The sequence below is a fragment of the Cyrtonyx montezumae genome, unplaced genomic scaffold (genome assembly GCF_038088225.1).
Source record: "Cyrtonyx montezumae isolate F1298 unplaced genomic scaffold, pur_monq_1.0 scaffold_1, whole genome shotgun sequence".
Lineage (NCBI taxonomy): Eukaryota > Metazoa > Chordata > Aves > Galliformes > Odontophoridae > Cyrtonyx > Cyrtonyx montezumae.
In genome coordinates, this window is record NW_027071825.1 from 7,026,442 (window position 1) to 7,053,532 (window position 27,091).

Genomic DNA, 27,091 nt, shown 5'->3' on the forward strand with positions numbered 1-27,091 from the left:
CAGGAACTCTTGAACTTAATATAGCTTCAGGTGAAAGCAGCAACTAATGAAGCCTGAAGACATTACATGACTTACCCTTGGTTACACAGCGAGCAACTGTCTAAGGAAAAGTACTAAGGACTACTAAATTCCATAATACAGCTACTGGGAACATTTCAGCAGAGAAAACTTGAAGAACCAGACAAGAGTCAAACTGGATAATCCAGTGATAACATGGTTGTTTAGATATTTCTGTTTTGTAACTCAATTTTCTTGTTGTTAATTGCCAGAATGATAATGCTGCCTCAACTTCACTTTCTCTGTTATTATTATTTTTCATTCTATTTTATATTGTTCTTTCCCCTTCCCAAAAAGCTTTTCTTTCTTTTTGGCATAATTTCCCCCTTCCTTTTCCAAAAAGCTCTCTTTCTGTAGAGCCAACACTGTAGCAGACAAATGAGCATAGCAGGATTTCCAGCATGACATACAGTGGATCAAGATCTTACAGGGCTTCTGTGTCAACAGGTGCATAGTATAGATGTGCAATTGGGGTCTGAGATGTACAGGGCCAACTGAGATCATCAATGTTTAGTGTGAGGCAATAGCCTGATACCCACTTCAATCCCAATGCTTTATTCCTATCGTGCAGGCTACTAAAATCTTCGGAGCTTGCTGAGGTCAAAACCCATATCTCTTACTGTATTTGCATGTCTGTTCCTGTATAAAGGGGAGAGAGAGGATGTGACAGAACAATGACTTTCCTTGTTTTGAGTTATCCTTCACCTTTTTTGTCTGGAGGTCAGGCCCAAAATCCAGAAAGAATGTATCTCTTGATTCCTATTCTTTGTGGGTAAAAATTATACAAGAATTTCCTATGCAACAGACCCAAAAATCTTGTCTAAACTTGATCTGGGTCTTAAAATTCTCTCTTTGGCCCCTTTCTAATTTAATATGCATTTGAACAGAAGTTGCTTCTTGCTGGAGCCTTTCACCTCCAGGTCACCCTTTCAAATCCAATTCAGCCCTGTCGTGACCAAATGTTACCACCATCTGACGGCTCTTCTGCGTCCTGTGTGAATTGTTGGCTTCCGTCCCATAGCTGGTGGACAGGTGCCTGAATTGCAAAAACTGCCAGAGCTGACACTAACTGGAAGTCTCTGCAGAGGGGTCAAAGAGTGAATCAGCCTGGCAGATGAATTAACACTTAACTTGTACTCACGGTGATGCTTTATACCTTCAAAGTGCTTTACAAACGTCAGCTAATCCTCAGGAGGTGTTGTTATCTGCACTGGCAGGTGAGAGGAACAAGCAGATAGAGAAAAAGCCAGGATCAGAATATGCAGGTTGCTGACTGACCACTCCAGGGCTAAAACTACATGTTTAGCTTCTTTCAACTCTACTGATGGGCATTCCGTACTTCTTTTCAGAAGGCACAGGCAGGGTAGGAGGGGAGGGGGAGTTGCCCTTTATGTTAGGGGTCCCTTTATGGACCGGTACTCTTCTACATCTTCATCAATGACGTAGACAATGCTCTACAATGGTCACTCCCCTCTACTCAGCTCTTGTGAGGTTCCACCTGGTGTACTGCACCCAGGCTTGGGAACCCAGCAAAAGAAAGATGCAGAGCTCTTGGAACAGGTCCAGAGTAGGGCAACTAAAAAGATCAGAGGGCTGGAGCACCACTCCTATGAGAAAAGGTTGAGGGAATTGGGCTTGTTTAGCCTGGAGAAGAGAAGGATCTGGGGAGACCTCATCATGACCTTCCAGTACTTGAAGGGAGCATATTAACAGAAATGGTTGTTTACATGGGTTGATAGTAATAGGACAAGAGGGAATGGTTTTAAACTAAGACAGGAGAGATTTAGGTTAGAAAGTAGGAGGAAGTTTTTCACTCTGATTTTTGGGTGATGATGCACAGGAACAGGTTGTCCAGAGAAGTTGTAGGTGCCCCATCCCTGGAGGCATTCAAGGCAAGGCAGGATGTGGCTCTGGGCAGCCTGATCTAGTGGTTGGTGACCCTGCCCACAGCTGGGAGGCTGAAATTAGATGATTCTTGAGGTCCTTTTCAAGCCAGGCCATTCTATGATTCTGTGATACCACAGCAGGCTTCAAGATCATTGAAGGGGGCCCTATGTCTTCTGGAATAAAAGCATCCCTCTCTTTGTAAGACAAGTTATGATGATAGCAGTGTTGTTGGACATGCCATCCTTTTGCTGCATGAATCGACAGAAACCTCCATCCTATTTGACTCATGTCAGACTGTGCCTATTATTAAGAAGTGCCATTCAGATAGAGAAATTGGTGTGTAACCAGATGGGTAAATAACGACTTTTAAATTAAAACTGATTTGGAGTAGTCCATTCTGTAAAGCAACAGCTCTCAGAACATCACTGAAACAGTCTAAAAAAAATGAATGAAGTGTCATGAAGAACTGTTAGGAGGTCAAGCAAACATTGATGTGCCACTGATTCTGCAAGCTGTTTTTCAGGAACACTTAAGACATTCTCAGATTGTGCAAAGGTATCTATAAGAATAAGGAGAAATTGACTTCCATGCTTGATGTCATTAATAATAAGAGTGAATCTAAGCTGGCATATTCCCCTTCACTGGAAGGAAGAAGAAATGTTTTTTTTAAATGTTTTTAACCTGTAGAAGTTTTTTTTTAAATAGTAAGCCAAATTTCTGCTATTAATTTCTGATGTAAATAATCGCTGCCGTTGCCATGGTGTTGCACAGTGGTAAATAGTTCACTGTGAAATGATGAATGGAAAGAGAGAGATGAGGTTGTTCCTATGGTTATGAAGGGATAGTGGCACATCTCTGAAATAGCTTACACGTATCGTCTACAGGATTGGAGAAGACTCTGAGGGCATCACTTGCTGCAGAGGTCATAGAATCAATTTTGTTGTTGTTGTTGTTTGGTCTTTTGTTTGTTGGGGTTTTTTTGTTTTTTGTTTTTTGATTTTTTTTTTTTTTGAGGATTTATTTATGCAGGCCTTATCAGCCTCATGGGGAAATATGGAAGAAAGTAGATATAAGAAAAATGATTTGAGTATAATTAAATTCATCCAAATCTGGATATTTCAGGGGAAGTTTGAAAGTATGAATCACATCCGACCCGCTCAAATTTTGCCTGGTGTTCCCTTGTGTAGTCAGCCATAGGTGCGTGTTATGCATCCCTGGAGTGAATCAGGGCACTGAGAAGAGTGTCCTCCAGCTGAGAAGGCAAGGACTGATGGTTTCTAGTTGAATGTTGGCCGCTGAAAACACGATGCTGAATGGTCAGTTTTCCTTGGTTAGCTTGTTGTGCCTGTGTTTTCTGGTGTCATCTGTAGGAGCTGACAAAATATTATCATGGGGTTTGTATGGTACGTACCTGAAGACGTATAAGTCTGAGATCTTTGCACAATTTTCTTTCAAGAGGATCTGAACCTGAGGAGACTTCAAAAAGCTGGTCTTCTCAGAACTTCTGAATCTTTTCTGAACAAAACAGTACAAACTGTTATATGTCTGTTCACTTCAAACAGTGACTGAGCAGTAAGGCAGAAAAGTCTGCCTGGAGGCTGTTATGTCCTCTACCACTGACGACAAGCTATGGTTTTAATGTCTTGCATAAGACATTGCAAGGAGTTTATCCCATCTCCTGTATGATATACTGGACTAAAGAAAATTTTGGGACTGTCTCTAAACCAATTGCTATGTCCAGAAATTAATAATATCCATATTGGAGTGACAGCTGGTGGACAGAGCTGGCTTTTTCCTGCATCACTTACCTCTCTAGTGGCCCATGTTCTGGGCATAATGCATATTTTTCTTTTTATTACAGCTTTTATTGATTTTTTTTTAATCTCTATTTCCTTAAGAATCATAACTGTGCACTTCAAAAATCTAAGTTTGGTCATATTGGCACTGGCTATTAACATCATTCTTTCCTTTTTCTCCTTACTGACCTTCCAAAGGTATTTGACTAATGAAATAAAAATGCAGACAAGTGAGAATGTTTTCTTAAAACACTTCACATTATATCATACACCAGTTTCCAGTTTCAGTGCTACTTTGACTGCTTCATATCATAACAATGAATGTGCTTTCATTCTCTATCCATAGTTTCTTCCATTGTTCCGCTCCCTAATTTATGTGTGTATTTCTCAAGCTGTCAGAAGTTTTATTCTGGCCCAAGAGAACAGTGAAAAGTATGTGTCATAAAGGCAGGGATTCAAATAAACTTTGGAGCAGAAATTTGTTTATTCATTTACTCTCTTTTTATGTGGTAAGCATCAAGAAGAGGCAAAGACCGTTCTTTTCAAAGGAGAGGATGTTAACTGTTCTTTTCTAGGAAGTGGGGTTCAATCATTGTCAATCTAGTGAGTGTTTTGACACACGGAGTAAAGAAAGAGGTCTGCATTTGTTTCCTCCAACTCTGTATGATTGGGTCATCCTGGTAATTATAGCTTTACTTAAAAAAGAGAGCATGAGAGAGAAGCTCTCTGCTGCTGCTTGTAAGCACAAAGAAAAGAAATAAATTAATAGATGACTTTTATAAGGGATAGGAATCATTTTGCATTCCACCTCTAAAGCAGAAAATGATGAGTTTAATATAATGTTGTAGGATGTAACTTGTAGTCTCTCAGAAGGCAGAGATGGCAGCCAGAAATGCTTGAGCTTTGTTATTCATTATTTTCTGCTTAAAAGCTGAAGCAAATGTGACTATCAGAGTTTGAGCCATGTCTAAATGTATTCCTATTCTCACCTGTTGATGCTACTGCCCTAGAAGCTGTAGTCAGGATAGGTTCTGCTGAGTGGATACTGTCAGATGTCCATGTGGTTTAACAGTGTATCCACCGGATTAGATTATGCACTCTGTTCATATACACACATGTAAATAGACACGTACATTTACTGACTTGATTTTCCCTTTACAGTCTACCACATCTCGTTGTTCAGGAGATTACCCTATTTCTTCTGCAAAAAATGCCTTCAAACAAAGTTTCTTTTACTCGGGCACAAGAGGCAAATTTTGAGTTAATATCCTAATGGTGGGTCGTTACCAACTGTGTGGAGGCCAGAATATCTCTATGCCTTTGAATAAAGAGAATTTTTTCATTAGGAACTCATGTGTGATATTAACATTGAACTAAGTCATTCTGTTCCATAATGGAGAATGCTCAAGATATTTCCTTTTGATTAAAATAACAAATGTGATCAGAAGAAAAGAAATGTGAAAACGAAATACTGTTCTGCTCATATACAGCAGTGTCTGGGAGCAGTGTGTCTAACTGGCAATTACTCTAATGGTGTTTAACAACTTGCTGAATAGAGTGGACCATTGCAGATTTGGACTATATTTAGTGGGCAGGAATATGTGAAATTGAGATTTAGTATGTTCACTAGGAGGGTAAGGAATGAAGAACAGAGAAAAACAGTTGAAAAGTAATTGTTGACAGACTTATGAAATGAGTCTTGAAATATGTTGTAATGAGTAGCTGGATAAATGTGTTTGATCAATTGTCTAGGTGATGAGTTCTGTGTTGAATGTCATGGTCTCCAAATGAGCAATCTGGAAATGTAATCTTTAGGTCAAGGTGATGCCTGCGCAAGACAGTGTTCACTCGCCAATAATAACTGGCTTAAAATGTATTTGATGAACAAGAAAGATCTTCAAAAAACTTCAGCACTCCCAAGAGGTTGTCTAAAATTCTCCTGAACATCTTTATCAGTATTTTTTTACCAAGAGAGTTTGAAAAATACTCTATTGCTACTGTGTGAGGTTGGATGCCTTGGTCAGCTAAACTGAGGTTCCAGTTACATGTATGTATTCTACAGGTGATTTTTTTTAATTTTTTTTACCAGATAATCATAGAATTGCAGAATTAATAACATGGAAACTTGTGTTACTGGTCTGTGCTTCAGTGCATTTTTTTGTTTCTTTTGGAAACAATTTGAGAATTATGGATGAAGAAGTAAAATATGATAGCACGGACTATACCATCTAAGGCACCACTTTTAATTGTTCTGTTTAAGACACAAATGATACTTGACTATTGTATTATCTTGCTGAGCTTCTCAATTACTTCACATTAATAACTACATCCCTATGAATAATTCTTTCTAGTTGTTCCACGATAAACATGTCTTAGGTCACTGACTTCTTTCTGAAGGACATTCATGCTTTACAAATACCCACTGCAACTAGATTATCTCCTCACTTCAACATTCAGTCACTGTTTTAAGACTACAAAACAATCAGTTTCATGGTGATATAGAGGTGTACATCTGATCTCAGCAAATTCTGTTTCTGATGGGGATATTAGGGAAAAAAAGAAACAACATTATTCAATCTTAGGTTTTTAATTTGTGTATGTTTGGAGAGGAAGAAAATCATATGTGGTGTTTCATCCTGTCGTTGCTAATCTTTCTCTTTAGTGCTCTATCTCCAAATTGCAGATGTGTGCTTTATTGCCCTGTTGGTCCTCTACAGCACAGAAAAAATGTTTTGGCAGTGGCGGACAATTTATTGTTTTAGAGACAAATACGATTAAATGTTCCATTTCCTATGAAGCATGGTCAGATATCGATATAGCATTAGCTAACATCTTAACATTGGAGAGACTTAATAAGATGCAGTATTACTCTCTCTAGGCTGTTTAATTAAACTAAACATTCGCTGTGTATTGTACATTGGTTTTCTGCCAAGGCAACATAAATCTGTATCATATTAGTATCACACACCAAATGTAGTTCTCCCCCAATTAGAGACTCTCTAGAAGAGCTGACACTGCTGTCACATGAACTGCTTTTGTAATACATTCAACTGCTGTGTAGCTCAGTATTCTCCAGTAGCCTAAGCAAGTTTTGTGTGCAGACCAGATGCATCTGGAGAGCTGCACATTGCATTTTACTGGCAAGAGTTGCTACAAGCAGAGAGGCAATCAAAGCACTTGCTTTTGGGATTTTTTTTTCTGTTGGATACTACAAAGCAGAGTAAAACAAATTTACATGTATAAAGTAGGATTAGAAATTTGTGGTCTTTATAAACAGAAATAAACTGCACGGGAAATCCTGAAGAAAGTCTTATTTATATAGTTCTGAGCCTGTCTTTGCTGCCAGAAAGGATACATCTGTGTACTGTAATGCGCAGCCATGCAGTAATGCCTTAACAATCTTGCTCTGGATCTGGAAGGTACATATTTTTATCAGTGGCACTGATCCTGTGGCAAAGCAAAGAATACTTAGCTTTATTTTGCAAGTTATCCTATGCTGCATAAATGTTCCAGCCTGCTCAGGACAGATAGAGAAATGTCTGTCAATGTTCTGTAAGAAGTTGTGAATGGCTAGATGAATTAGTACAGTGTGTAAATCATGACTCTCTGGAACTGGCACCATGGATATATTTGAGGATGGCTGTACTAGATTTAAAGAAGGCATAACCTACATACCATAGTTATGATTTATCTCATGTTGTGTTGTCTTTTTTTTTTTTCCCTTAACAGAAAATTAACCTGGAGTTCTACATTGACATCCATGCCCACTCCACCATGATGAATGGCTTCATGTATGGGAATATCTTCGAAAACGAGGAAAGATTTCAGCGACAGGCCGTTTTCCCCAAGCTGCTCTGTCAGAATGCTGAGGATTTCTCATATGTAAGCAAAAGTTCTCTTAAATAATCTTTGTGTGTGTCTAGTTTATTTTTGATGATACATTTCTTATTTAATTGAATTGTGCTAATCTTATTTTAATATGAATATAGGGCTACTTAAAATTTTAGTCATGATTAGCCATAATCTTTCCTCTTACCTTCTCCCAGAGTGGTAAATTATGATCTCATGTATTGTTATTAGATGTATGAACAGGAGCAGGTTCTTCATCTCCCACATTATAAGCTTTGGTTCTGATTTATGAGTACATTTACATTTTATCAGAAGATATTTTTGATCAAATGGATCAGGTTTATTGTTTCAGTGTTTTGATTACATTACACTGACAAACTTTTGACTTGTATACTTTAAATAATGGAATAATATCAAGCAGAGATTAAAAAAACTTGACAGAAAAGGTTAGATAATTTTGTGTTGCAAGTCATGACAAGGGTTATGTATGCTTTTAAAATTATTTGATCCTGCTATAAAAAAAAATTCCAGAAAATCTGCAATCATTCAATATGTTTTGTCACTTAGAAGAAAGTTGGTGTGTAGTTTTCCCTGAGTATTGGAAATAGATGGTAACTCACATAAGTGAGGAAGTAAAGGATATGTATCTTTGGAGTGAGCTTCAAATAGAGGGAAAAGATCTTTATCCAGCACTTGTTGCAGTTGCTCTGGAGAAGCTGGTGGATGTAGGACATCCTTCAGTCATCAGGAGGAAGGCCTGTGGGTGACATTTGGCACCATATGGTAGGAACAAGCTCATTTTAAAATCACTTTGGATTCCTGCACCAAGCAGGGAGGAGTGGAAGAACCTACATTCTGGGTCCTGTTTTTACATCTGTTATGTTCTTACCCACTTTTGTTACCCACTCAGTCTCTGCTATCCCTTTCTTGCTTATACTTCATAATCCTGTTACAGAGAAGCATGAGTCTCCTCCAGCTGGGCATAGTGCCTTCCTCCTCTACACAGCCATCTCAAGCAGCCTGTGACAGAGTGAAGGAGGGTCTTTCCATGTGTTTAGTTCTAGAGAAACAAAATCTAGCACGAGACACAGAAGCAGTTGAACCTGCAGAGCAAAATGTACCACAGTTGGGAAAGACTATTTCCATCACCGTGGGCTTTCTCTCTGTTACTGTGGGAGACTGTGTTCCTCTTAGCTGAAGTCACAGTTAACAGTGGGAAAATCTTTGAGAAAATGATGTAGGAAATGGAAGCCAGTAGCTAAACAAACAGAACAATCTCTATGCTTTGACTTCCAAACTCCTTTTTGTAGAAACCAGCCATCAGACGTCCATGTTGGCATCTAGAGCATCATAGTTTGACTTCGGTGTTGCTTGCACTCAGAGCACTAAGCTTTCAACCCACATTCTACTGATCTCTCGAGACCAGAAGCTTTTCCCCTGCCACCCAGTCAAACCATTCTTCTCAGAACAGCTGAGAGGATAAAGGTGTTGAAAAAGGAGTCAGTAACTGTGTCCCATGTCTGGGAAGCAAGATGAGTGGATATTACTGCTCTAAGTGGGAAAGTTTCTGTTCCCTTGTTTTCAACTGCACCCATAACAGTTATGTGACTAGTTAGAAATATCAAGGATGAATATTGCTGCTGAAAAGAGAGGAAAAGAATCCAGAGCATCCTCTGTTTTCTAAAAGGAGGGAAAGAAAAGTGTTGAAGATTAAAAATAGTGTATGTAAATATGCCCTATTGACTGCTCAAAGGGAAGGGGGGGAAGTGCATCGTTAACATTACCAGGCGGGTGTTTGAAAGTGTGGGAATGGACCACTGTTGTTACTAATTAATTTTCCAAAGCTTCAGGAGGTCTCATTTACATTGTATGCTGCTGCGGCCATTTGTTGGGATTATAATACTTCAACAGCAGCACTTCAAGTGAAAACTGGCGGCAGCATGAAGTGTTGTCCATAATTGACTAGCTCCATGTCTTCACACAGCACAGAGACAATGTTCCATTATGTTATCCATTGACAGTATCATTGAAAAGATTACTCTCCTTAAAGCACCTGTCAACCTTGATTGATTTACAAGGGACAAAGAACTGAAAAGGTTTGAAGTGCGGGTACAATTTTTGCCACCGTTTAGCATACATAATGGTTCTCCTTTGATGTCAAAAGCTCATCTTCTATTAATAATGCAGAGGGCTTTTGAATGCAGGCTACTTGTATGGAGTTCCACACTAATAACCTACTTGCTGTGAAATGGGATTCACTTTGGAGAAGCAGTCATTTGTCTGGGTTTTACATGTTCAGAATGATTCCCAACTCAAAGGGATTTCTTTCAGTGCTCTGCATGATTGCAGCTGAGCCCGGCACGGTTTAGGAGAAGCAGGCAAATCCTAGCCTGCTCCTCCAGCTGAGAGTCTGGCAGAAATCACGCAGCCAGATGCAAAGGAGCATGAACAACAAGCCGAGATGATGCGATCAAATGCCTTGTGCCATTTTGTGGCAACCTTCTATTAATATACTTTAGGGTGCATTTCATGCCTGGACTGCTTTCTTCACCTGTCATTTCCAATAGGCCTTCTATTTTAATGACAGCATGCAGGGAGATTGGTGATTAAAACAGGACGGAGAGGGGATGTGTGTCTACGTGTTGCTGTAGGACCAAAGGCAAGTCACATAACGTCTCTGTACTCTATCTGCTGAGGAGAACACTTAACCTCACAGTACGCTGGAGGGCTGACTGTGGTTTGAAGGTAGAAGTTGTGAAAAGAGTCAGAAATTCTTTATTTGTATGTGGCTCCAGAAACTGGGGCCTGCCTTTGGTTTGGCTGTCAGTGTGTGAAGGGAAAAGGGAATGAAAGAAGAGTTGGGAAGGCTTGCTCTCAAATACATGAGAGACATGCTTGGGAAGCTGTCTCAGAGGGAAAGGACAATTCTGGAAGTAAAACATTCTATGATTTCAAGGTTCAGGAAGGCTATTTTTAAACACTGGGGAGTAAATATAATCTCTGTGAAAACTCGAACAGTGAGAGCTGACAAGCTTTTCTGAAAGACTGACTCACTAGGTTTTCAGAAGCAGCTGTTGACACCACGTCGGAGTGCATTACACATCAGCCACAGCTAGGAGTTGTTGCAGTATTTGGAGGGGTGTTCTTCATTTGACCTTTCTTGTTCTGGAGTGGATTAGTCATAACAACCAGATACAAGCACTTGAACGTTTCAAGAACCTGTGCTAGTCTTAGGGGTGGCTAATTGTGACCTTCGTGGCAGTATGAGAGGAGACCATCTGTTCACCCTCGTTCATTTAAAAGAAACAACCACAGCCATTCATGGATGGCTTTGTCATTTTGTAAAGATTGCTTTTCTTCTCAGTGAGTTGAAAAGGACTAGCTAGAAGTACTTGGCTTAGTCTTGTGTTTGTTTGTTGTTTGGTTTTTGGTGTTTGTTGTTGTTATTGGGTATTTTTTTTCCCTTGACTCAAAACTGGTGCTACTTGGGACACCTTTGAGTTCTTGTTTCATTTTCTTGCTTTCAGCCTTCCAGCAGAGCCTTTGAAATACTTTTTGTCATCCTCTTTTGTGTACTGTGGCTTGCCCAAGACCTCAGTAGTGACTTGGGATCCCTTTATGTTGGACATTGAGTAACCCTACAGAGAAAGTCCACATACTGCAAAAGCTTCCAGTCATATCAGGAAAGAGAAAAATAGTAGGTAGAAAAGCACTTGCTTGGGGAAATCAGAGAATAAGACCCACATTTGCCAAGTGCCATTGTCTCTGGCAGGAGTTCACATTAGCCTTCTGCACGGTTTAAGGATGCTGCGCACTCAGTAGTAAAATCTCTGTGCAAGGACCCACCCAATTTCCTTTAGGAACCCTCCAGTGTCATAACATAGTGACCTAAAACATACTTTTGGGAGTGCCATTGTCTCAGCAAGATGAAAGATCTCAAACATGGAATGGTCTGGCCCATTACATTTTGTTGTTGTTGTTAAAGACGACTTTGTTGTTGTGATTCATTTGAGTTGTTTTAGCTTGGATGTCTAAATTTGAATGATCAAGTAAGGGAATTTAATCTATCTGTATTCTCTGCTGCTTTCCCTTTATCTACGTCCTCTAGGTCTACTCTTCTCATTTCCACAGCACTCCCCTTACCCATCCAAGCCTTCTTAGGGGAAGCAAGTTTCTTCCAGCAAACCTCTATCTACCAGTGGCAGTCCTGACTAGCTGTTGTCACTTACCCTGGCTAGACATCTCCTTCTTAGTCTTCCGATCCATATTACTAATTCCAGTCCATTTGGGTCTATCTCTGAAGGAAGTGCTAGCACAAGTGCCAGAGGGAGTAATAACAACTGGTGAACACTGAAGGAGCAAACTCAATAATTTGTTCTGAAATAAAGAAGAGGTAGTTTGTGTTGCATGTGACTGAGAGGGGAATGGGGGAGCAGGTTTCTCAGACCTGGAATTTATTGAAGTAAAACCCAGACTCACTTCAGCCGCCATCTCCTAAATTCTTTTCTGCTGTGCAGGCCAAGGAGACCTTTATCCAAGAAAGCATAAATAAGTTGCATTGTTGCATTCAGGTAGTTTTGTTAACATCACGAAAGCTTAACAGATCTCCTCAGAATCTCGTTAAACCTGGAGGACAAGAAATGATCCTACCTCCTTTTTTTATTATCTTGTAGCAAGGCATTTCCAGGAAGATGAATATAGCTTTATTTACTTTATTGCCCCTCTGGGATGCGTTTCTGCTCGCTGCTTTGCTTCTTGGACAGTTTCTCCATACATTTATTATTTATTCTTGGAGGCTGGGTGAGGAGAGAGAGGAAACATTTGTCTGGTGGCACAAGGAACAGGCTGTAAAGCCTGTTCTTTTCTGATCATGATAGATTTTGGTCTCACAAGACAGTCACAGCTAAATGAAACTGCTCCATTACTGCTGAAGCAGTCCACTCCTCTTTTTAATACAGAGGGATGAATTAAGCTGTATTGCAAAGAAAAGGAAAAGTGTAAAAGTGTTTGAGTAAATTTTCTTTCTTGCTCTGTTGTATGTGCATATAATTTGGCAGACCCTTTTTCATCCCCACACAGATAGAAATTCTGGCTAGATGCAGAAGAAGTAACTTTTTATAGAAATTTGGTAGCATATTTTCAATATTTTTGAGGAGTGATCATTATTTTTGTCTAATGCCAAGGTGCTATGAACAGTTGACAGCCTCCTAGAATGGCACAAATGAAAGGAACTCCTTCACATTCAAATGCAAGACATCTCTCCTGCAGAGTGCTGCAAATTTAGAGCAAGAGGTAATGGCCTTACGTTGTACCCGGGGAGATTCAGGTTGGATGTTAGGAACAATTTCTTCTCAAGAAGTGCAGTGATGCACTGGCACAGGCTGCCCAGGGATATGGTGGGGTCACCATCCCTGGAGGTGTTCAAGAACCACGGAGATCTGTCACTGAGAGACATGATCAGTGAGCATGATGGGGATGGATTGGGGTTGGACTTGGTGATCTTAGAGGTCTTTTCAGCCCTAATGATTCTATGACTTTGTGAAATTTCACTGCACTGGCTCAAACTGTGGAGGGTGGAAACTGGGTCAAGAATTGGAAAACTGGCCCCTTTCCAGGATCTCCTTCTGTGTATTATCACTTTAAGTATGTGTTGTATTAACATGTAGAACAAAATTTGGTTCAGAGAACTGTTTCTGGAGTAGTCAGAGAGTCCAGAAGGACCAAGTGTACTGTATACAAGATTTCCTCAGGAAAGGTTGTAATCTCCTGTGCTGGATAGACAAGAGAACAGAAGGTCTCTGCCACACAACAAACCACTTTTTCTGCAGAGTATTCAAAGCAACTGCATGTGTGCTGGTTGTATTTCCCTTTCTGCTTCTCATTGTCCTAAGTTTCTATCATTTGTATAAATGATTATGAAAGCACTCCCAGGAGACTGCACACATGCTCATAAAACTATTGTAAAAAGAAACATTGCAGGCTGTTGCTAAAGGCTATTTTATTGTATATTTTGTGGAAATGTCTCATTTTCTACTGACAAATAGGGAAAGTGAGAACTCCAGAGACACAAGTTATTTTCTAAATGGTGTGATTATTCTGTAGAGCTTAGACTAGAAAATGCCAGCTTTGGCATCTTTGGGAAGGAATGTGCTCTGGGAAGCAGAGGTTGCATTTAGGTTTTTATTTTTTGTTAAGAAAAATAAAATAAAATGAAAAGGGAAGGAGAGAGGAAAGCAGATCTTTTTTTTCATTATTACCAAGAAGCATGTGCAGATCCCTTACAAGTATCTATCTGCTCTGCTCTGTAGGGGTGCACTTTGGTGCTGTACAGCTTGGGGAGGTGGGAGCTGTTTGTACAGCCCATTTCAGTGCATGTGGGTGGGTTCTGGGGAACGTTAAAACAGGCCAAATGCCCATGTTGGTGCTGCCAGTGTAACTGGTCCAAGGTGCAGAGAGAGGCAGTGGAGCTGAATACACAGCACTGAATGGAGCAGAGCACAGATTACCAGCTGGGTAATCTTCACACGTGCAGCTCCTGCAGGTGAAAAGACAAAATCTTGAAACCCAGTTGGTTTTCTGTCTTGAAAGAAAAGCTAATCTGGTAGATTTTGTTTTGAGGCATAAACTGGAAGCCTGTAAAGCTTCTTCCTTCTAGTCCTTCTGTTAATGGCCATTCAAATGTGTGTTTTTTGTCAGCAAGCTCAAGCAGGCATGACTGAAAGACACTTGGGAGGGATGGGGGAAAGATGTGGTTTCCCTTCACAAACACAGGAGCAATAATGAAGACCCTGAAGGAGCAGATGTGTGTGTGGTGCTAGGCAGGTTATCTTCATGGTACTCCTACAGTGTGATGCTGATGCTGCTCCCAAGCAGTAAGAAGAAGGAAAAATGAGCCAGGCAGTAGAGCTGGTGGAAATGTTTTAGGGTTTGAGAATATTTGGTCTTAAGATTTGCGTTTCAGGCTTTTCTCTTCCACATTCTTAGGAATTCTTGGGAAACCACTTCAGATCTCCTCTGTACAACTTCTCTCAGACTTCTGCAAATTGAAATCTCTTTTTCTCCAGTGCAGAGAATACTCTCTTATTAAACCCAAGGCTTGCTGATCACCTCAGTGCTCCCTACCAAGTGCAGAAGTTAAGATACAAAAAAAAAACTGTTAACTGTGGAACTGTCAGAAAGATGCAAGAAAACTCTTTCCACAAGAATATCAACCCAATCTGGCAGTCCATAAAGGATCTGGAAAGCTTCCAAGTAAGGAGGATCCCTTTTTTGAAATGATCCTTAACTTTTCAAAATTTCCCAGATTTCAGCAGTCACGACTGATTTTGAGATGAAATGCATTTCTCTCTTGTGCATCATAAACACAGAAAGCTGTAAGGTGAGATGAGTCAAGGAGCAATTTTGATCTGTGTTCCTATTTCATCACAACTCTGTTTCCAGAATTATTATTCTTTACTTGCTGCCTCCTTCAGATCATCCTTCCATCTGCCTTTGGGTTTTTGGGTTTTGGGTGTTTTTCTTTTTTCTTAAATACTTCTACTTTTCAGGCGCTATCCACAGCTTCTTTGTAAAATAAATTGGAAGAAGGCTGCCTGATAGCAGCCTCCTGAATGCCTTGATTTCCACATCTCAAGACCCAGTTGGCATGGAGTTGATTGTCTATCACCAAAAAAAAAAAAAAACCCACCCACTAACACGTACACTTTCCGGTATATTAAGAGAGTTAATGGAGCTGGTAAGAGATGGGTGTGAGGAGAGAGTTAAGTTGGCTTTAGAAGTGAGAAGTTTCTTCATTGCTTCTGAAGAAGTAAGGAGATCAGTTTTGCTGGTAAGATAGTTCGATGAGCTAACAGCTGTGAGAGTGGCAGGCTCAGAGCAGGGACTGCTGGCCATGCCATGGAAGTAATTAGCTCTATCCATATGGGAAAAGTAAGCTGCCTGTTGCATCCCTTATAGCACCCTGTGGACGAGCTAACAGAAGAATTGCAATTGGTAACTGAACTATTTACAGTCTTCCGTGGCAAAGATTTCAAAGTCAGTGCATTTCTGTGCTCCCTTTCTAACTTCCACAGACTTCAATAAAGCATTCTAGAAAATAGGAGTGAGTGAGTTATAGCTGGTAGTGTAAAACTCTTCATTGAGATAGATTTGACACCATCTGGGCTCCAGTCTATTTCCCAATGGCATGTCTATTCTTCCTTGATGGCAAGTATGTCATTCCTTTTTTTCTAGAGCACTAACTACTAACTTTTATATTATCGCCCTTTTTTTTTTTTTTTGCTACACTGGGGCAGCGAGTTGAGGGCTTATAGAGGTCAGATCTGCTTTAGAAATAAAGTTTGCTCTTCAGCTAGGAGAGCAGCATCAGTAGAGAACTGTGGTGAGGTTGTAAGAGTTCTGCTTACACTTGGCCACTGCTTGTGTTTGTGTGAAGGGCATGAAGCAATTTGTATGCATAATCCCAGTTTATCCCAGTAGGTAAAGTGCTTACTGCTCAACTTCAAAATATGCAAAAGGTGTGGAGAGCTTTTATGTTTTGTTTCGCTTCAAGGAAGAGACAGTTTTAGTTGTGAAATAAAGCTTGTTTCCCAGATGGAAATGGCGTGAGGTGACCCAGCATATTTTTACTTATGTGTTGTAATATGAAACCATTCTTTAATTATGGATCCTCCTAGTTTTATGTCTCTGCTCTTCTCCAGGGAGGATTTCTGACAAGATTATCTGACTTCTGTGAGCACACAATTGAACATGCTGCATCCTTTTGTAGGAGAGTTACTGGACCTATGTCATCTATCTGTATAGACACACGGGAGGATATCCTTACTCTGAGTTTGCAGATACTCTCTTTGAAAAGACAAGTGACACACTAGAACTCAAGTTTTTAGAACCCTATGCACTTTGCTTCTTCTTTCCATAGGCACATAAAGCAATCAATAGTTTTTCAGTAGATGTGAACAGCTGATAAGATGTATCTGTTGGATTAGAGGAACCCCCTAGACCTTGTTAAATCAGAAACTCATCTTTTTAAATCTGTTAAGGCCTGTGACAAGATTTCTGTCTGGTTGATGATTTCTCTCCTAATTCATTTTCTGAGTCATCTTGTACTTTGTATTTTCCTTTCTTGCTGGGTTAGAGAAACACCTCAAGATTGATCGTAAATGATGTGCAGTCTATAGCCTGGTTCCCATGCTAGGAGTCTGGTGAGGTCTGACTGTGGTAATGCCTCGATCCTTTTTCTCCCTAATGTGTTGAGCAATTTCAGAAGAAAACAAAGATTCATTCCCCAATAGCTCTTATATAAGAGAACAACAGTTTTTGTACCATGTCCCTTTCCCCTGCCACCAATGAAAGGTAGAACTGATGCTGCCATCCATCACCAGCTTGACACTGAGCCTGAATGGTGTTTCAGTCCTCTGACATCAAAACAGTAGACCCAGATTTACTGGATTAGCCTCCTGTTTTTCCTCTTGTGCAACCCAAAGCTTTCTGATGCTATAGCAGGACAAATCCCCTGTGAAGCCATAGAGACACTGAGCCGAACCACTCAGCATACACCAGGAAGCCAAAGGATGGACTGGGGAATGTTCAGCCTCAGATACAGAGTTTTGCTGTTTCCCTTCTTTGTCTTTTAAAGCCCTTCTTGTACTTCAATATGGACATACATAAATAGTCAATAAACTGCCTGCCCTTACTTAGTGAATATGGACTGCTCAGGGCATTAATTCTATTGTTCCTATCAGGACAGCAGAGCAGCACCCAGAAACTAAGGATATCCTTTAGCAGTATGGCAGCTGCCCAAGCTGTTGAATTCACTGTCCATCTCTGTGTGGTCGAGTGTCCTTACCAGACAAGACTGCCCTGGATACAGGGATTCTAGCACACTGAACTCTGACCAAGGGCCAAGAATGTTTTTTTATTTTTTTTTCCCTTGGAGACTACTCCAGTAAAGAATTTGCATGAAGATTTTTTCTGTGTTTCCTTCCTATACAACTTGTTGCCACAATTGTCCAATTGGTTTACAAATTTCTTTGCACTGCCTGGATGATCGTTGTTCCCAGTGGGAAAATGAATCATACAGAAAGGGTTCAGCAGAGCATGGGGAAGAAGGAATGAGATCTGGTAGGGAGTCCTGGGAAATCTGCCACAAATGCCCGAGATGCAGAGAGTGGTTCAGTACACCTCGAGGCTCCCAACTTTGTAAGATCCAGGTGCCATTTTCTGGTGTGTTTCTTCTCAACAGAAGGTGAGAGAATCCTTCGTTCTTCCTCCTCCGCTCCTTTAGCACTGAATTATCATTACTTGGCTCTTCCTAACCCTGAAGTTAGCTAATTTGTGCCCTGAATTTTCTTACACATACTAGGAGGCAGAGTCCTTCTGTGAGCTTTAATGTATCTGTGTGTTTTAATAATGAATTACTGTTGATTTTATACAAATATCTCTATTTAAAAACTTCAAAGTCTTTGGTGTTTTTCTTCCCCAATCCTGCCTTCTCTGATTTTGTACTTTTTGCTGCTGCTGTTGTTGACACTCCCATGCGATTGAGCCTCAGAGAAATAAATATTTGTTTAGCTGTTCTCCTGCTGTGCCTGCTCAGTGCATTTGCTTAATGATGACTTCAGTTCAGCTTTCCAAGGGTTTTAGAGCTATAGATTCTCCCAGAGAGAAACAATAGACTCATTTTCAGACATCCGTACCTATATTCTTTCCCCATCTCATCCCCTTTTCTTCCCCAGAGTAAAGTTTGATTAAATAAATGTGCATGCAAAAGGTTATTTCCTTACAATAATCATGCATGGATATTATCCTCTTTGTTTCACCATTATTAGTTGTCAAGATCAGTTCTGGTGAGGAATCAATGCTTACATATTTTTCCATTTCATTTATCTTGAGTTGAGACAGTGAATAACAGATTGAACTCAAGCAAGTACCTGCTGCCTGACCTGGCCATAACTTGAATTTTCTTGAATCTGTTGTTTCCTTATTTTCTTCTAAAGCATCAAATCACGTTCTTGCTTGTAATATTGTTCTACAGCCAAGCCCAAATCGCTGTTTCAAAACCTGCATGTGTTCATACTTGGAAGGATTACTTTACATTTCTCTATCTCAACCACCTTCAGTCAAATCAGAGATATTCCTTTTTACTCAAGAATTTTTTTTTCCCCGTGGGAACTGCAGCACTACCTGGCAAAGAAAGGAACAGATGATTTAATTCATGCCGTTGCCACTATTTGAAATAATTTTGCACAAGTGAAACTGGAACTTTTCTTTAGAAAGAAAAAAGAAAATTACAACACCAAATAGCATTATGAAAAATCCAAACTCTGGAAAGATCCAAATTTTATTTTCTCTTTTTGGCCACCTAAAAATCCTTCATCAAATTACTTAAACCATTTACAATTCACTTCTGAAATACGGCGAGTATAACTTTGCCAATAACTAGATCCAACTTCTGAGCTATTTTCTGCCAGAAAGCAAAAATCTCTTCAGTGAAGTAATACATCAGACTCTCTCTTCATCTATTTCCAGCTGATGAGGTTTCAGCTTATAGCAGAGATTGTTTTTTATTAGACCCTGAATACACGACCTGGCACTTGTGCAGCTGAGTTTCATCTGACTACTATCACTTTGGTCCTTAAAGTCATCCCACTGCCTTTTTGTATGATATTCAGAGCCTCCTCCGTAATGATGATTCATTCCACAGTGTGTCATCAGCAAATTTTGTTGGCATGGTTCTTCTTTACTCTGCCAAGAACTGTGATGAAAATATTATGTAAGATTTATATCAAGAATCATCTCCGAGAAATCCAACTACTAACCTTTATCTAGTTTGATTGAAATTATGGGAATTACAGCTGAAAAAGGACCTCGAGTCCAAACTGGATCCCAAAGAAAGATGAATTATACTTGGCAGATACTTGTCCAGTTTGTTTGTGAACATAGTATCTTCGTAGATACTCAGTGACAATAAGTACCTGACCTTCGTAACAACAGGAGTGTTTTTGTCTTAATGCCTGGTCTGAATCACTTCTCCAACATTTTCATCGTTTTACTTCTGCTGAGCAGAGCAATAGACTTAGCTCAGTTTTCTTGTGAGTGATGTTTGCACTCATGAACCATTGTAACTGTGTTCTGAGAGGTTATCTTCTTATTTTGAGCTGGCTCCTTACACACAAATTCACTGCCTGATGTTTTAGTACATTAAATGTTCCACCACAGATGTTCATTTGAACATGAAGCTCTACCCACTGAAATCAGTGTGCTTGCATTATGAAGAAATGTCTAGAGTATGATCATCTTCCTTTCTGTTTCTTATCTTAACTGAAGATACAGCTTCCTCCAGTTTCAGGGTCTCAGGAGTCTTTTGAAGGCTTCTATTGCAGGAGGTCAGGAAACTTTTCCTCTTCCAGACTTTGTCAACTATTTTATTCCATACAACAAATTAACAGTTGATTTTCCCATCAGCCTTTAACAGTGCCTTACCTCCCTGTCCCACAAGTATTCAGACCACCCTCAAAGATTCTGCTAAGCAATTTGAAGGAAAAAAAAAAAAAAGGATATATATATAGCAGAATAAATTCAGTGTAACTTTTACCACAATATTACATTACCACTTAGACAATATCACGTTTAGAAAGTCCTACATGTAATGCTAATAAGAAACCCAATTCCGTCTTATTCTAATTAACCTGGAAAGCCTTTCTTTTTATAACATGAGAGACTTCAAAACATTCAGAATACTAATAAGCCTACAGGTATTTCCATTCTTCATATCTTCTGGTATACACTATTCATCAAGAACTGTTGCTCATTTCAGTGTTTGTGTGGTTCTGTTGTTCTATAGAATTTTAGCATTCTGAATGATTGCATCTCTTGTCTATTTTTTTTTTATAGACAGGATAGGAAGTCTTATTTTCCCCTGTTTTGATGCATACTAACATTATGTTAGTAAGAAAAGATGCAGATCTTAAGGTTCAACTGGAGAACTCTGTAGCTCAGTTAATTCACCATGGGAATAATGACTGAACTGTAAACTATGTGCTAAGGGTCCTTATGTTTCTCTTTTCTCTGGCAACTTAAAAGTCTTAAACCAGGAGATATATGGGCTTTTTATACAACCAAACTAAGTTGGATCAATGAAGCTTAGGGTTTTAGTTTGTTTCTCCTCAGCAATCATTAGGTTATGCTAAGCCCAAAGTGACTCAGTCTAATGGTTATTAGGGTCTGGTAACCAAAATAAAATCAAATTCTGTTTTTCTTTACAGTTGATAGGAAGAGGCTCTGAGACTCTGATTAACCAAACAGTGAGCTTCCTTTTAGTCTCCAGATAGAATCATGGAATCACTAAGGTTGGAGAAGATCTCCACGATCATCCAGTCCAACTGTCCAGCTACCACCAATGTTTTCCCACTAAACCATGTCCCTTAGTACAACAATATACTGTCATGGCTTCCAAGCAGAGCTAAAACTCGTTTATGGAAATACTTGGAATCTTCCATTTCACCTCTGAAATGAATAGTAATAAAGCTGCATGGTTCTTAAAGTCAGTTCTTCAGTAACAGCACAAAATACTCTCTTCAACACTGTGCTACTAGTGCTGTAACACAGTGCAGTTCATTTTTCCACCTGGAGAGCAATGCTCAGTTAACACTCAAGTTAGTGAAGTGGAAATTTGTGTGACCTAATTTAAAAAGCAGTCAAATGTCCTAGGTGAGAAACTTTCACTAAAATGTAAATACCACTATATTTCTACTTTGCTTCAAGAGTCCAGGCTGGTGAGAATGGTTGTGGTACAGGAGAGTGCAGAAGAAACACGATACCCAAATGATGATCCAGATTAACTTTTGAAATGAAGGGTCTAAAGTGCTCCTTTTCATCTCATACATGCAACAAGCTTTCTCTTCTCTAAGTGTTATGCATACAAGGAGAAGAAAAGCTACTCTTACTTGTGAACTGAGATTAATTTTGTGAAAGTTTGCAAGGCATTATTTATAGTCTGTGTGCCAGAATTACATTTCCATTAATGGTCTCTCCAGGCCACCACTGAAAAATATTGCGGTCTCAAATAACATAATTGAGATTTGCAGTGTGAACTTCACTGCTTTCTATTTTAACAGACTGCTTCCCAACCCTTCCCTTGTCCCACTCATGAACTCTCTTCGTGTCTCTGTGTTCTTTCCCTGGCAGTCCAGTACGTCCTTCAACCGAGATGCTGTGAAAGCAGGGACAGGCCGGCGTTTTCTTGGTGGGCTGTTAAATGATACATCCTACTGCTACACCCTGGAAGTCTCATTCTACAGCTACATCGTGGGTGGAACTACTTCTGCTGTCCCTTACACAGAAGAAGCATGTATCCTTTTGAAATTCTGCCTCCTCTTGCCGAGCAGGTGAACCGAGCACTTAAGGTAAATACTTCTATCTCAATGAGAGTTTGCTGAGATAGGAACACACAAGTGGAAATGTGAGTCTGCTCCTCATGCTTTAATTTCCCTCATATTGATCCTCCGTACTGTGGAAATTCAAGAAGAGAAAGGCATATTAGATCAAATAAACCATTTCCCTCTTGTAGGAGATTGTCTCACACACTTATTATGGAAACTAGTCCTGGAGAGCTTCTGATCCATTCCCTTCCACAATCTTCTATTTCTTTCTTCATTTCTCTCCTTATTCTCTCATTATACCTGCGTTTGTATTATTGTTTTAATAGCAAGTTGAAAGTGCATCTTTGGTACTGAGTTAAAATAACTTCTCTGCCTTTGAACTGCAGCCAAAAGGCTCTAAAGGGTTCATTAGGTTCTGCAGCTGCCTCAGGGCCAGATCTTTAATACTGGTTGACAAAGAAATGGAAAGCAAGTTCAACAAATAAAGCTGACAAAGTTGTCCGCATTTTTGAGGACTCGGAGGTGCAATGTCTCACTGCTCAAAAAGCACACATCCATCTGGCTAGCTCAGTGTATCCAACAGTTTGTAGAATTCTGGTCTAATGACCTGTTTTTATCTTTTTCTTTTTTGTCATTGTACACAACCACATAAGCAGTGCCTATACTTTAAGCTTGGGTGTCTTGTTTCATTTTGTCTTTCTATCCTGGGAGCTTTTGGAAAATAATTCTGAATCATTTGCATGGTTATTTTTTTATTTAGCTTTTCCATGGAAGGTAAAATCTGGGGGGAGGAAACTGAATGTATTAAGATGACTTGGAGGTCTTGAGCATTTGGAATACAAAGTCTTTTTTTCCTGTAATTTTAACTATTATGCCTGCGTCTTGCCACTGAAGACAAAATTTTCACATTGAATTAGGTATTCATTTCCTTATGTTGGTAGTTTGGCCTCCTAAGACATGCACCTCATTTTCGCTTTTAATTTTCCTCCTCACTTAGCAGTCTTTGTACTGACAACTGCTTATTTATCATCTTATTTATCAAGAATAGCTTTTGCAGCAAGGAACGGGAAGAATCCCTACACAAATGAGATCCCTTGAGTATGTTTTTCTTGATGACTTGCAGGTCATGCTGGCTTAGTTTCTTTTTCCAGAAGGATTCCAGAATGCTGTCTGCCCATGTCATATGCTTTGCTGTCATTTTGCCCTGGTAGGTTTTGTTATTCCCTTTTCAATGGGATTCAGGAGGGCTACTTATGACAGCTCTTCCTCAAGTGTGCAGTTTCCTAGTTAAAGAAAGAAATGGAGCTGCTTGAGGCTGACTCCAGGCTGGTCTGCTCTAGCACAGGAGTGGTTGGATTTGTGCACGCTGTATCCTGGCAAGGGAGAAGTTTTCATCTCACAGAAGTGACTGTAACCAAGAGTCAAACAATTGCAGAATGTTCCCATTTAGCCTGAGCTACCCTTCCAAGCTATTTGCAAGTCAGTGATTAATTAAGGCTCAGATTTTTTAATGGACCTGAACCAAAGGCACAGCCAGTCAACTCACATTGTCCTCCAAGGACAGGCGTGCTTCTGTTAACTATCTAGCTACATGCAGGCAGCAAGTCAAGCAAATAAAAGAAGAAAATATAGTGAGGCCAAATACTGTGAACTGGTAGGGAAAGTATTCAGGAAATCTGTCTTCAAAGTCTTATTTGTTAGGATTTTTTAAATTATTGTTTCTTATGATGAACATCCCATAGTGAAGTTATTGGTTTGTGGGTTTTTTTCCCCTTGTAGTTGTCTTGCTTTGTTGTTTTTTTAATAGAAACTGGATCAGGATGGCTGGAATTGCTCAAATTTCCTCAGAATTACAGGCTGAGACTCAACTTTCATGTTAGGGAACCCACAGAATTTACACAACCCATAGTCTTAAATAGAGATTGCAAAGAAGAGCATAACCCGTATTCAGAAGTGAGCTACTCTGGCTCATTGAGAATCTAAAAAATATTAATTTAGCCTAACATTTTTCTAGAGTTGCCTGGCAGAAATAAAATCCATTTGACAGGTGAGAAAACAGAGTAAACTATGAATAGCCTTCTATTTGCACTGGTGGCATGTAATTCTACCTGTCAGTCTCTTTCGTTAACAGCATTCAAGGTAAATAAGATCAAAGTACCACCCCCCTTTCATGACACTGTAAAAGTGTATGATTTTTTTTTTTTAAATCTTTTCATGTTCCTTCGGGGTTAGGAGCTACACCACAACCTTTACTTGAGCCTGCATTACATATATTTCTACAATGAATAAGATTATGCATTTTGTTTAGACTTGCATGATTGAAGCACAGTAATTACTGAAATAAATGGATAAACACCTTACAGACAAGAAAATGGGAGATAAATATTCAATGCAATAGCATTATTTGAATTCTTGTGTTGTTGGAATTGTACCTCAAAGATTCAGCATTTAGGGGATTACATCTGGTTTTTTCTATAAAATCAAAGAGCAGAATAAATGAAATCTGGGAGTGAAGGACCTTCCATCAGTCTGTGCAGAGGGTTTATGTCTTGGGATCTCTGTGGTGGGATAACAGCATTCTGTGGAGTGTTGAATTTCTGTTCTCTTCTAAAATAAAAAGAGCTAAAGTGGTTACGTGAATGTCTCAGGCCTCAATTAGCATTACATCAGTGATATTTATTGCTGGAGTGCCTCTTGTGCTTTGCATTATGAGAATATTGCATCAGGTGTAACTTCCTGAACATCCTGTTATACATTCTTTCATAGGTTCATATGTACCTGGTGGGTCTGTGCCTAACTGATATGTACCTGGTTTACAAGAAACATTAGGGATACGTTCTATAAGCCTGGCTCTGCAGAATATCCTGTGATAGCATGCTGTAGATAACAGTGAATGGACTGTGTTTCGAAGCCATAATAAGAGGATTGTAAGCTTGTCAGTTTGTTGCATGGAAGTAAGTGGACAGAGGAATGTTTAAAATCCTTCTCACACACAAACACATTTGGTGGTAACTGATTAAAAAGGCAGCATAGCAACAGTTTGCTCAGCACAAGGTAAAGAAGCTTTAACATGAGCTGATATGCTTCCATTAAATACCATGTTTTACTAGGTATTTACTGGGCTTATGACACGAGGCATGTAAACTGTTCCATAGCATTCACCACCAGCAGCTCAGCTGCTGAGCTGTCTTAGGTACACAAGAGCTTCATAGCTGGGCAGGGAGCAAAGGATAAAAGAGGGGGAGGAAGGATGAATCCACAGCTGCAGGACTCTGAGCACTGCTGATAGCACACCCAGAATTGCTTTCCTCAATAGCCACTGATCAGCAGCTGTCACAGCCTGACCTAAGAGTGGCTGGTAAAGGAACCTCGCATCAACAGTTTTCACATCTATTAGGTTCATTTTTTTTAGAGTGTTTGAACTGGATTCCTGCTGCACAGCAGGCATCTCATAAGAGAGCATAAAAGGTTTCACTCTTCCAGAGCCTTGCCAAGAAGTAGCAGGCAGAAATGAAGGGGACAAGGCCAGAACTGGTGTGATGGTAGTCTGGTAGCTGTAGGGAGAATAAAGGGTGGGTGCCATACTGGTCAAGGTGTCCTTGGCTTCACTGTGTATTTTAATCTTTATGGTAATCTTTCCCTAGGTAGGAGAGGCCCCACCCATAAAAATAGGCCTTTAATCATTTACTGGTATGGATTTACTGTTGACATTGCTTTGGAATTCAAGCAGGAGACTGAAACCATGTGCTGGGGGTCTGATGGAATAATTCTCCTTCAAACAGCTTTTCTAAGTACCTCAGTTTACCTCTTTGACGTAGTGTCCTCAATATGTAGAAGGAATTCAATGATACTTCTTTTGATTAAAAAGAAATAAAACAAAAGAATGCTTTAGAAGTCACATTTGAAGAATAAAGAAGAAATAGACATTGCTGCTATTATCCCAAGACAAGTCTTATCACATTACAAACAGCCAAGAAATAAGCTTGATGCTTTAACACTGTAGCTGAACCTACTTGTAAAGACATGTTTTTGTCATTTCATCATATAAACAGAACTGGAAACTGTATTCATTTAACAGGGTACAGTTGTAGTGCTGAGCTCTTGTGTTTATGGATGTAAAAGATGTCTGTGTGGCTACATCTTGTGTGCACGCTTCTCAGCACATGCAGAATGACAGCTTGGATTGGTTGGAATCTCTTCAGGTGTCTCAGATAATTGAATCTTAGACCATAGGGACAGCTGGGACCCAACTGGCTTTACTCTTATTGCTCAGGCTGTCAGCCTGCTGCTTGACCACTGGGGACTTGAGAAGTTAAATACTCTGGAGGAAAGAGTCGTTTACTTGTATGCAGATTCTTCTTACAGAGTACTTGTATTTCAGTCCAGGGGAAAAGAAATCTGTATGCAAACAACAATTATAGTAAAAGCATCTATAACTTTTAGAGCTTCATGTATCTGCTAGTCCTCTAGGGCAGTATATTTGGCTATTTGTAGCTTTTTTATGTTTCCTTTTTTAGCAGCTGCCTGCCTTGATCCTCACAGCTGTGTTAGTGGTATCCTTAGAAGATCTTCATGTGCCAGATTATACCCCTTGCAGGTTCATTCCCTCCCAGTAAAGTCAACATTACTAGCAAAAGGCAATGAGATATGCAGGGCTATGCTGATAAAGCCAAGGGAGCTCCTCAGAGGTTACTCAGCATGGCTTATGTTTGAACTTGAGTTAGAATTTGTTGCCAAGATGATTTCTAAGTCAGGCATATACTCAGAAAAAGACCTCCAGAGGTCTTCTTTATCCTTCTTCTGTTAAGCTCCTAGAAAACAGGCTCCTTTCCACATGTTGAAGAAAAAAAAAAAAAGGAAAAAAAAATTGCATTAATCCCGATTCTGCAGAGATTTCCCTAAGAGTGACCTCCTTGCACATCATCAGTATTTGATTCTTTCTCAATACCATGTTTTCAGCTGTCTTTGAGGAAAGAAAACAAAATCCTCTTTCAAATCCCCAGTCTGTGTGAAAGAGTGTCAAGGTTTACAGCCACAATTTCAAATGCTCTTAATATTACTGGAAGCATAGAGTTAAATTATAGAGTTGTAAAGTTACTTTATAGTGATAATGCTGTCAAGCAT

At 39.7% G+C, this 27,091-nt stretch overlaps 1 protein-coding gene across 1 annotated transcript in view; it reads left to right on the plus strand.

Moving 5' to 3' along the window:
* LOC136050322 (BEN domain-containing protein 5-like) overlaps positions 1-27,091 on the plus strand; it is an 842,375-nt gene that overhangs the window by 742,082 nt on the left and 73,202 nt on the right. Inside the window, exons 10-11 of the mRNA XM_065739166.1 lie at positions 7,470-7,622; positions 21,774-21,936. Of these exons, the coding sequence (XP_065595238.1) occupies positions 7,470-7,622; positions 21,774-21,936 (316 nt within the window). The remainder of the gene's footprint in view (positions 1-7,469; positions 7,623-21,773; positions 21,937-27,091) is intronic.